Consider the following 11,418-nt stretch of genomic DNA (forward strand, 5'->3'; position numbering starts at 1 on the left):
TTTTTTTGAGACGGAGTCTCACTCTGTCGCCCAGGCTGGAGTGCAGTGGCAGGATCTCAGCTCACTGCAAGCTCCGCCTCCCGGGTTTACGCCATTCTCCTGCCTCAGCCTCCCGAGTAGCTGGGACTACAGGCGCCCGCCACCTCGCCCAGCTAGTTTTCTTGTATTTTTTAGTAGAGACGGGGTTTCACTGTGTTAGCCAGGATGGTCTCGATCTCCTGACCTCGTGATCCACCTGTCTTGGCCTCCCAAAGTGCTGGGATTACAGACTTGAGCCACCGCACCCGGCCTCCTTTTTTCTTTAAACATAACTAGAGATTTGGGCTCTATCCAGCCCAAATCTCTCATAGAGCCCATTCATCTGCTCATAAAGACTTAAATTGATCCAATATCTTGGCTCAATTTGACACCTTTTGAATGACTGAACAGGTAACACACTTCCATATATTACAGATTCCTTATCTTTAATGGCAAGGACAAGAACTATCAATGAATAAACTATGGTAGGAATGGTAAGAAGAGGAAATATTTCTATTGCTCAAAAACAAAAACAAAAAATCCCTTTGAGTTGGTGCTGTTTACTGTTCAACATTAAAAGGGGAAGCCGGGAGCAGTGGCTCACACCTGTAATCCCAACACTTTGGGAGGCTAAGGCGGTAAGATTGCTTGAGCCCAGGGAATTCAGGGCTGCGGGGAGCTATGATAGTGCTACTGAACAAAACCAACAGAGCAAGACCTGCCTCTAAAACAAACAAAAACAAACAAACAAAAAAACAAAAAATAAACCATCAGAGGGTAAGATATTACCAGATATTTTAAAAACTGAGTCATACTATATCCATAATCTCCTTCAAAATTGGTTAATCAAGTTTAACAGAAGGGAAATTGACACCTATATTATGTAAGAAGCAGTTGCTATAACTGATTCTAATGATAACTTTAGATCACTAATGATCATAACTCCTATTTGATCAAAACCAGCAATGTGGTATCCTCTTGTTTTATTTTTAATAATCTGACATAATTTCTGGTATCTCATGAAACCGAAAAGGTAATGGAGGTCATAAACACTTTGAAAAATTTTCTGATTATACCCACATAATACTTTGCTAGGAACTAGAAATCAAGAAAAATTCCAGAAAAGAGCAATTAAACCCAATACGTAGTGGGTACTCACTGAAAGAAAAATACAGGATGTTCATGAGCCAAGAGGTTTTACATTTCATTTTACCGTTTATTTAAATCAACTGGTAACTCAGGTCATTATACTCTGATCATTCTTTATGTGATCCACTTCCTTCAATATCTAAATGTTCTTCATAGCAGTGCTATCTTGAGTTTTCTGAATGGAACAATGCCTTTCAAAATCTTTTTATGAATTTTCTTCATGCACGTAGCTGCAAAATCTTTAATATTTTGAATTTGTCTCCCAAATAAATCTGTTTTCCCTGTTTTGTAAGTGTGAACTACCTGCATCAGAATCACTGACAAGCTTACTAAAGCATTCTTGTATTGCCAACCCCAGGCCTACTATTTGGAGAGGCTTGGGGTCCTCAAATCCTCATTTTTCTAAGCAAGCACCAAGTGATTCTTATGTACACTAATGCTTGATACCTCCATTATATGCAATTAAGATTCTAAAGCTCTTTGAGAACAAGAATTATACAATTTCTTCTGTAATTATCCAACACAGAAAATCAACATAGAGAATGCTTAGTAGTGACTAGTTTTTAGAAACACTAAAATGCTACTCATGTAGAGGACAAAGGTTGCTATTCATAATTGAATAACTACTCTGGGATGAAGAAACCCAAAATGAGAAAACTTGAAAAGTAATCCTTTTGTTGAGCATACGCATTTTATCAGTAAAGCTTCATAAGTAACGTGAGTACAACCTTTATAGTGAATACAATATAATGTGCAATATTAGTATCTGAATATCCATCATATATTTTCCAGTGATTCTACACACACCTGTAATTTTTATCAGGTCTTAGTTTAATACAGCAAAGGTATATTTACTTAATCTCTAAGAGTTGACATTAAGTTTAGTTTTTATTTGTTTGTTTTGAGATAGTTTTGCTCTTGTTGCCCAGGCTGGAGTGCAATGAGATGATCTAGGCTTACTGCAACCTCTGCCTCCCAGATCCAAGCGATTCTCCCGCCTCAGCCTCATGAGTAGCTGGGATTACAGACGCCCGCCACCACACCCAGCTAATTTTTGTATTTTTAGTAGAGACGCGGTTTTGCCATGTTGGCCAGGCTGATCTCGAACTTTTGACCTCAAGTGATCCACCCACCTCGCCCCCACAAAGTGCTGGGATTACAGGTGCGAGCCACCACATTTGGCCACTTAGTTTTTAAATATTTAACAAATATCAATAGCCACAACTAAGCTTCCTAAAAATATGTAGTTCAGAATAATAGCACCATTGTGAACCAACACTAAATTCTAGCAAGTACAGGAAGAATAAAAGAGGTTCGAAAAAAGTAGTTACACACAGCAAACTGGCACTACTAATAGAAGGCACAGGGAAAGACAGAGAAATTTTTAACCAAAGCATAGTTCTTCACAACATTGAGCATCAACTGGAATGATTTTTACCCTAAGCAACAAATCAAGTAAACTAAAAGTAAACCTAAATGGTCATTTCTTTTATTTCTACAAGAAAACCACAAAATAATTATACCTCTTAAACGAAGAAATAAGTATAAAAACCAACAATGCTATAGATTGGATGATATCCACAGGACTGTGTAGTTTGAAAGTACTGAGAGGAGATTTGGAAATGTTACCTAATGCTATTCTCATCAACATAATGACAGCAACTATTTAAGTACTACTTTTAGGTTTTAACTTACACGTATTATGACACTTGTTGCTTCTTACTATTAATACAATAAAGTTATCTAAAGCCAGTATAAGATTATGAATGGAATGTTAAAAATGCATTCATATTAGGAACATCTATCTCTTTCTTGAAAGCTGCTTTTTTTTTTTTTTTTTTGAGAACGAGTCTCACTCTGTCACCCAGGCTGGAGTGCAGTGACACTATCTGGGCTGACTGCAACCTCCGCCTCCTAGGCTCAAGCAATTCTCGTGCCTCGGCCTCCTGAGTAGCTGGGATTACAGGAATGCGTCATTACCACCTGGCTAATTTGTGTATTTTTAGTAGAGACGGGGTTTCACCATGTTGGCCAGGCTGGTCTTGAACTTCTGACCTCAAGTGATCCACCTGCCTCAGCCTTCCAAAGTGCTAGGATTACAGGCATGAGCCACCATATCCAACCTTGAAAGCTGTTAATATGAGCACCCACATTGTGTCAAAAATCAAAAACTAAGTTACAATCACCTATTCTTGAATCTACTATGGTCAAGATTTTTTAAATCTGTAAATTGGCAACATCTACATTACCCTTATATAAAATACGTAGCAATACAATAAAGATCACAACTACAGAATTTTAATAGAAAAAGTGATCACAATAATGTGATCTAACCTTCTTGAAGAGAAACATTAAAATAACCTAAAATAGAAGTACATTCTTGGATGAAATAGACACAAGTGGCCAAGTTACTGTAAGAGATAATTATTTTTGTTACCTACAGGACATTCTTAGAATTTTAGCCAGCTATATCCAGTAAACTGATAGGAAATAATACATATTTCTCCACCAACACAATGATTTGGTCTATCCACAAAACACAGATACACGCAAAGTCCAAATCAAATCTATGTGTTAAATGTGTTAAATTACTTACTTACCCACGGTATACCAACTAGCATCTGTCAACTTGCTGATAATAGCTTCCTGAAAAGATCCATCAGATGTCCTTGTTTCAACAATAGCTCCAACCTAAAATGTGAAATCCAAATTTCCTTACCAAATTTAAACAAATAAACCAAATCACTTCCACCAATTCTATTATCTAGGTAAGAAAAATAAATACCATACTTATGATAATTCTATCTTACACTGTCTTAGATCTTTATCATTCATAGTACTTATCTATGTATTATGCAATTTGAGCCCCAAAACACTTTGACAAAATTTAGGTAGCTATTATTACCCTTACTTTACACACTGAAAATTGCAGTTCAGAAAGAGAAAATAATTTGCAGAGTCCAGCATGACAGCCCAGTCTCTTAAATCTTACTTTAGAGCTTTTCCACTTTATCACACTGCCTTCAAGAAAATTAAATAGAAGAACTGTAAAATTATAAGACAACCAAAATAGCATCAATTTTCTTTCACAGAAATACGAATATTGGATTCAGCATATTTAAGGAATCTTTTAGATAAAGGTTCACCTGGAGAGATAGGGATGGACCAGTTGACCTTCTCTCAGTTTCCAGACCTTTGTATATCAGATATTAACCAAAATGGTACTCTGATATAACAGATTTATTACATAAACAAATGGCCAGAAATGGCTGGAAAACATAATCTAGGTATTCATGAAATTGAATTAGGAAGTGAACATAGTTTGCTTGGTAAATTAGAACCACTGAAGATTGATAGTTATGATACTCAACTTAGAAGGCTAAACATCACCTCAGATATGGCAACAATTTGCAAAACAAAGCCAGGTACCCAGTTCAAGAATTCATAACAGAAAGGTAGGTGAAAAATTTAACATGTTTATATGTATTAAATTACCCTTCTAGAAGATGTTTAGTGTTCTAAAACTTAGAATACAGCCATTGCAATATCATAATTTATACTAATTATATTTAAACCCTTCATATATATTGTTTTCTGATTAACGTTCTCATAAATGTTAAGTCTATGTAGAAATGTAAATTCAGTAAACACGGTATAAATCTATGATTATTTTAGATTTTAAACTGTACAACATACATACTCTTAAAGGACCCTTTACTTGGTCATCTTGTACCAATTGCGTGGTATTATCCTGTTTCAAGAGTACCTGAAAAACATTTTGCAAGATAATTTGCATATTACTTTTAAAACAAATACATTTACAGTAACACTGTAACAATAATGTCTTTAATTTATGCTTTCTTAGCACCCTGTGGTGACCTCTGCTATAATACTTACTACATTCTCTTATTAACTGTGAGCTCCTTGAGGGCTGAGTCCTCCCTTCATTGCTATATCCCCAACAGTTAGCAAGTGTCAATGCATATTACCAGCACTCAATAAGTGTTTACTGAATGAATGAACTATATAATAATCTGTAGTGATTACTGTAAAAAAAAAAAAAATGCCTTTACTGCTTTTTATCAACAAGTCACAAAAGGTTCTGACCGTCACCAAGTACACAAAGAAAAAAAAACAGTATCAAACTGTATTGCCTATATGAAAGGTAAACAAATTAAAACCACAACTCTGATCCTTTATAAAGTGAAGCTAAACAATAATCATAATATGCAATGATACAAACAAGTGCTCCCTTCTACGACACATCTAAACACACAGAGTAACCATCCATAATAGATGGCTGGTTACTATGGTCCAAATAAGAGATGGTCCAAATAAATTCAAAATCTAGGTAATGCATGATAAGACCTCCTAAAACAATCATTGTATTAATTTTAAGTAAATAAGAACACACACACAATACTAATACCAAATTTGAATCGTTAAAGAATCCCAAATAAATATAGAGTAATCAAATCCTATATAGCTGACATGATAAAACACTATATGAAACAAAAGAAATGAACGTCAATTGACATCCTATCCTAATAATACTTGAAGGTTCATCAAGAAAATTGAAACATAAGTTTTATAATAATCATAGATACATCTATTTACTCTACAAATCACACTCCTCTAGTCAATGTTTCTCAAACTTTTTTTTTTTTTCCCCAGACAGGGTCTCAACCTCCGCCTCCCCAGCTCAAGCAATTCTCATGCCTCAGCCTCCCACGTAGCTGGGATTACAGGTGTGCACCACTATGTCTGGCTAATTTTTTGCATTTTTACTAGAGACGGGGTTTCACCATTTTGGCCAGGTGGGTCTCAAACTTCTGGCCTCAAGTGATCTGCCCACTCTGACTTCCCAAAGTGCTGGGATTACAAGAATGACCCACCATGCCCAGCCTGATCCTTAAACTTTTAACATGCATCAGAAATATTTAAAGGGTTTATTAAAATACAATTACTGGATCTTACCCCCAGAGTTTCTGATGAAGTAGATCTGGGGTGGGGAAAATTTGCATTTGGGACAAGTTCCCAAGTAAGGCTGATGCTACTGGTCTGGGGCCACACTTTAGGAATCACTGCTCTAGTTCATTGATTTATTCAACAAATTTTGAGTGTCCATTGTGTATCAGGCACTACTCTATGTGTTGGGCATAGAACAAGTCAGACATTTCCTCCTTTTATGGTGCTTAATTCTGGTAGGAAAACATCAGATACTTAAGTGAATAAAGCAAACTGCAATGTAGCATGATCCAATACCAATGACAATAATTTTATGACTGGCACAGTAAAAAAAATCTGGAAGAGCACATCAAATCTCTTTGAAGTCATATCAAGGAGGACTTTCACAGTGTTCTACACCACTACAGGATGACTAGTTAACAATGCTATATTACATGGTTTCAAATGGCTAAGAGGAGGATACTGAGTATTCCCAACACAAATAAATGAAAAATGTTTCAGATGATGGATATGCAAATTATCTTGATTTAATCACCATACATTATACGTATCAAAACATGACTATGTAGCCAATGAATATATGAAATTATTAATCAACTTAAATAAAAATTTTTAAGAAGACTTCATGAACTTATATGCCTATGTTAAAAATGTTTATAATAAGCATAGATTACTTTTGTATTTAGTATAAAGTAACAAAGACTATTAAAAATATATTCATATAAGAAAATTACTGGCAGGAATCACCAAAAAAAGTTATTTCTGAGTAAAAGCATCTTTAAAAAAAACTTTTTTTGAGACAGGGTCTTGCCCTGTCATCCAGCCTGGAGTGCAGTGGCACAATCACAGTTCACTGCAGCCTTGACCTCCCAGGCTCAAGCAATTCTCCCACCTCTGCCTCCAGAGTAGCTGGGACCACAGGTGCCTGTCACCACACTTGGCTAATTTTTTTATTTTTATTTTTTTCTGGACAGACAAGGTCTCACTATGTTGTCCAGGCTGGTCTTGAATTCCTTGGCTCAAGCAATGCCCCCACTCAGGCTCCCCAAGTGCTGGGACTGCAAGTGTGAGCCACCTTGCACAGCCAAAAATATGTATATATTTTTTTAGTCAGCCTCCCTCTGTCAGCCAGGCTGCAGTGTAGTGGTGCGATTTCGACTCACTGCAACCTCCACTTCCTGGGTTCAAGCGATTCTCCTGCCTCAGCCTCCCGAGTAGTTGGGACTACAGATGTGCACGCCAGGTTAATTTTTTTATTTTTTGGAGATGGAGTCTCGCTCTGTTGCCCAGGCTGGAATGCAATGGCATGATCTTGGCTCACTGCAACCTCCACCTCCCGGGTTCAAGCAATTCTCCTGTCTCAGCCTCCTGAGTAGCTGGGATTACAGGTGCCCGCCACCACACCTAGCTACTAATCTTTGTATTTTTCGTAGAGACGGGATTTCACCATGTTGGTCAGGCTGGTCTCAAACTCCTGACCTCAGGTGATCCACCCACCTCAGTCTCCCAAAGTGCTGGGATTACAGGCATGAGCCACTATGCCCAGCCCCAAAATAAACTTTTTCAATGCTTTTTTACACTGTCTTGAAAACATAATTCCTGTTGTTATTTATATTGTCCTAAACATTGAAATTGTCTCTACCTGAACATTAAATGAGGGGAGAAAATAGATTACAGTCCAAGTATGCTACCACAAATAGTAAAGATCCAAATGACAGGAAATATCATGAGCATGGTATATTGGTGGTAGCATTTTGGAATAATTTCTCCTTTTGAGTTCTTTATTTCTTGAATTTTGATGTGCTTTTTTCCTGTAAGTATAGTATATGAAGGATTTTCATATAATGACTCAATAAAATGCTGATTTGCAGTCTCTCTCTCCCCAAATTTCTACAATCTAGAGCTAATAAAACTATTGCATAAAAACAAATATTACCTTAACTTTCACCAGCCTTTTCACAGTCTTAATTTTTGCCTCACAGAAGGCACCCCGGTACTTGGCACTGACATCAGTTCCCACTGTCAGGTAGGCAGGCTCATCCGCCGCCTGGTGAAAGGAACATAAACTGTGAATGTCATTACTATGTCTCCCTACTCCAACCTCAAGTCTCATTAAAAGGTTGTGCTTGAAGCATGAAAAATATCAAAATGATTTGCTTATTAATATCATTGAAAATTTGAAAACTACCCGAAAGCAAACACTTGATGAGCAACCTTTCATTTTATAGACTGATGTCCTGATATGATAAAATGTTTTAAAGTTGTAATTTAAAATTATCAGTGAGTAAATATAATGTTTTTTCTCCAGATACAAAATTTTCAAAATTCTATTTATATAAGCAGAAAATAAAAAAATCAGAAAAAATATTTCATATTACACATACCATAAAACTAAGTTATTCATTTATAGCCACCTGAAATTTTTCAAATTAAAATAAATATTGCTACTAAAATTAACACTAACCATACATAATTGTTTACTGACAAAGCTACATAAAGGTAACATCTTTTCATAAGGAGAGTATCAATTTGGAAAATTCATTTGCTAAAAGCTGCATTTGAAAGGTTTTAAGTCTGAATTCAGCCGATGAATGCAGAGATGAACCGATGGTTCAAGACTTGTAGACATACCTAGTTTACCATACTGATCTTCTTAGTATAAAAAAATAAGCGTTACTAAGAAACATCTACTTTCAGCAAATGGACATGACCAGAATGATACATTGAATGATGCAAGAAATTTCACTCTACCATTCATTTTAATCTTTACAGTAACAAGATGATTGCTATCTCAATCTGTCATTTTACCTTTTTTTTTTTCAGAAGTTAAAGTGTATCCATACAAGTCCAACTTAACATTGTTAAGTGCAAAGTTAACAGTATACACTTTGGAGATACGTTTCTAAGTAGAAAATGATTTTTTGTTTTCTAATAAGTTTTCCCAAGTAATATTAAAGAAGGTTAAACATGTCATTTACTTGGAGAAAATAGAAAACCATGAGAAAGTTTGGGAAAATGCTATATTTCAGAGCTTAATATACTGAAACGGTAAATAAGACAGGAATTGGCTACCTTTTAAGAACGTTTACAAAAAATACAAATTGAATAGGAATGCTTTTGGCAAATAAAAATCTGACCTGAAACTTTCAATGGCCACAGCATTCAAGAATGCTATGTGAGATCCTTTCCCTTTAACTATCCACATATGGATATTTGCAGTCATCCTCAGTAGAATATGTATCTTTTTAGAATAAGTATATGTTTTAAAATATTTACTGGAAAGATTTAACTAAAACTATTATTATAGTTCAACTTAAAATATTTTAGCCACATAAGTTCACTTTACACACAGAAGAAATGATATTTTCATTACTTAATCCACGTACTCTCTCTTTTACAAAATCGCATTGGCACTGAGGAAGAAAAAAATTTTCGAAAAATCCCCCAAAGAACCAAAGCAGGACAAAAGCTTTACTTCTGCAAAGGTTGCTGCCAACACAGGAAGTGTTTAAAAATACTATCCGAATGGACAACAATTGAAAGGCTGCACCAGCCTTTCCAAAGTACTGCTACAGAGAGGGCCCAAACTCCGCATTTAGACACACAGATCATTTCTCACCCATTCAACACATCCTCCTATGCCGAAACTGCTGATCAGTAGGAACATCAATTTTGAGGAGCAAAACAAATGACATTCCACGGCACTAGCCTGACAACTGGCAGTGTCCAAGGCGCGAGGATCAGGGCAGCGTTGACTCCACTTACCTTCATTTTTGTTGGTGATCTGTGGGGTTCCAGCTCAGCGAGCTATCTTCGCAGTCGCTAGAACTACGGGGAGGGGGAAAGAGGCACAGACAGAATCAGTCAACTGCAGGGAGCGACCAAGGGAAAGAAAGTAAACAAACGCCAGCGGGGAGGGGCAGAATCCTCACCAGCCAAGGGACAAGACCCCTTCCGAGGGCAGCCAGGATGCAGGAGTGGAGGGGGCAGCGAGAACCCCACGCGCGCCAAAGGGCAGCCCGTTCCGCCCCGGAGCTTGCCAGCGGCCCACCGCGCCCCCGCCTCGCTGGCCACTTTGACCCGGAATGCTCAACTCGGAGCCCCAGGACAGATAGCTCCGGAAAAGGGCAGGGCGCCGTTCGGGCTTCCCCAGGTCCCCCGCGGAGGCGACCGCCGAGCCTCCGCTCCGCTGTCCCCCGGATACCCCGACTTCGGCCCGCGCCCCGCCTCCGCCGCTCGGCCCCCTCGGCCCGCCCCGGGCCCGCGGTGGCGGCAGCGGAGTGTCACGGCGCCATTGCTCTCCTTCCTTTGCTCTGCACCATGTCAGAAAGGAGAATCGCTCCTTCACCCAAAGGGGCAGGGGCCGCGGCCTTCAGCCGGGAGCCGCCAGAGCGCCGGGAGACCCGCGCGGGGAGGGGCGGGGACTGAGGGGAGGAGGAGGGGAGGTGGCCCGGACAGGGTGTGGGAGGGGAGCGGAGCCGCACCGCAGCAGCAGCTGCCTCCTCCCAGCGCCCGCCTCAACTTTTTGTACAGCCCAGAGAGGTATCAGCTCGCAGCCCCTCGAGTCCTGCCACGGACTCCGCAGAGGTGGACGCGCCGCGGAGTTGGGGAAGGGCTCCCCCAAGCAGCCCGGTCCTCACGGCGCGGAAGCAAACTTAGCGGTGCGGCCAGCCCCACAGCCATTTTCCCGGGAACCCGGGGAAGCGGACGAGGCGGCTGCAGCTGCGGCGACGGTTCCTGCAGTTGCTGCCGCTGCTCCATGGCTGGCCCCTTCTCTTGCGCTCGCCGCGCCACTTGCCTAGCATCACTCTCCCCACCTCCAAAGCTTCCAACTGCACCGGGACCCCGGGCAGCAGCAGCTGCTGCCACTGCCGCTTCGTCCATTCAGTATCCCCCGATTCCCCTCTCCCCACCTACCAACTGCGGGTGAAGTGCGCGCTGTCAGCTCCAGAGTCCTCCTCCCCTCTGACCTCCGTGGGCCCCCGTCCGGGCAGCACCACTCCCAACCGCGGCTGCAGTTCCTGCGCCCGGTTCCCCACTCGCCCCGATTTACTGCCACAATCCACCAAATAACAAGCTGTTGAGCAGACTCGCTTCTACACGAACTCCTATTGGCTGCTCATGACGCCGAAGAGCTTCGGATAGGACCTCGCTACCTGCCGTCCTCATTGGATGTAGCTCTGAAACTTCATGGATTGGTGCGAAAAACAGCAGGTAGGACATCTTCCACTTATGATTGGCTTTTGCCGAAGACCAACGTTATTGGAGAGTTGGTTATTGAGT

The 11,418-nt window shown here is 39.9% G+C and overlaps 1 protein-coding gene across 1 annotated transcript in view; it reads right to left on the bottom strand.

The window, feature by feature from the left end:
* ARID4A (AT-rich interaction domain 4A) overlaps positions 1-11,198 on the bottom strand; it is a 76,063-nt gene extending 64,865 nt beyond the window's left edge. The window contains 5 exon segments of the mRNA XM_017872203.1: positions 3,768-3,858; positions 4,868-4,933; positions 8,072-8,182; positions 9,901-9,963; positions 11,053-11,198. Coding sequence (XP_017727692.1) covers positions 3,768-3,858; positions 4,868-4,933; positions 8,072-8,182; positions 9,901-9,906 — 274 coding nt within the window. The 5' untranslated portion in view covers positions 9,907-9,963; positions 11,053-11,198.
* Between the last annotated feature and the right edge of the window lie 220 nt (positions 11,199-11,418).

This window comes from Rhinopithecus bieti, unplaced genomic scaffold (assembly GCF_001698545.2).
Source record: "Rhinopithecus bieti isolate Rb0 unplaced genomic scaffold, ASM169854v2 scaffold_6717, whole genome shotgun sequence".
In the NCBI taxonomy this organism is placed as follows: Eukaryota; Metazoa; Chordata; class Mammalia; order Primates; family Cercopithecidae; genus Rhinopithecus; species Rhinopithecus bieti.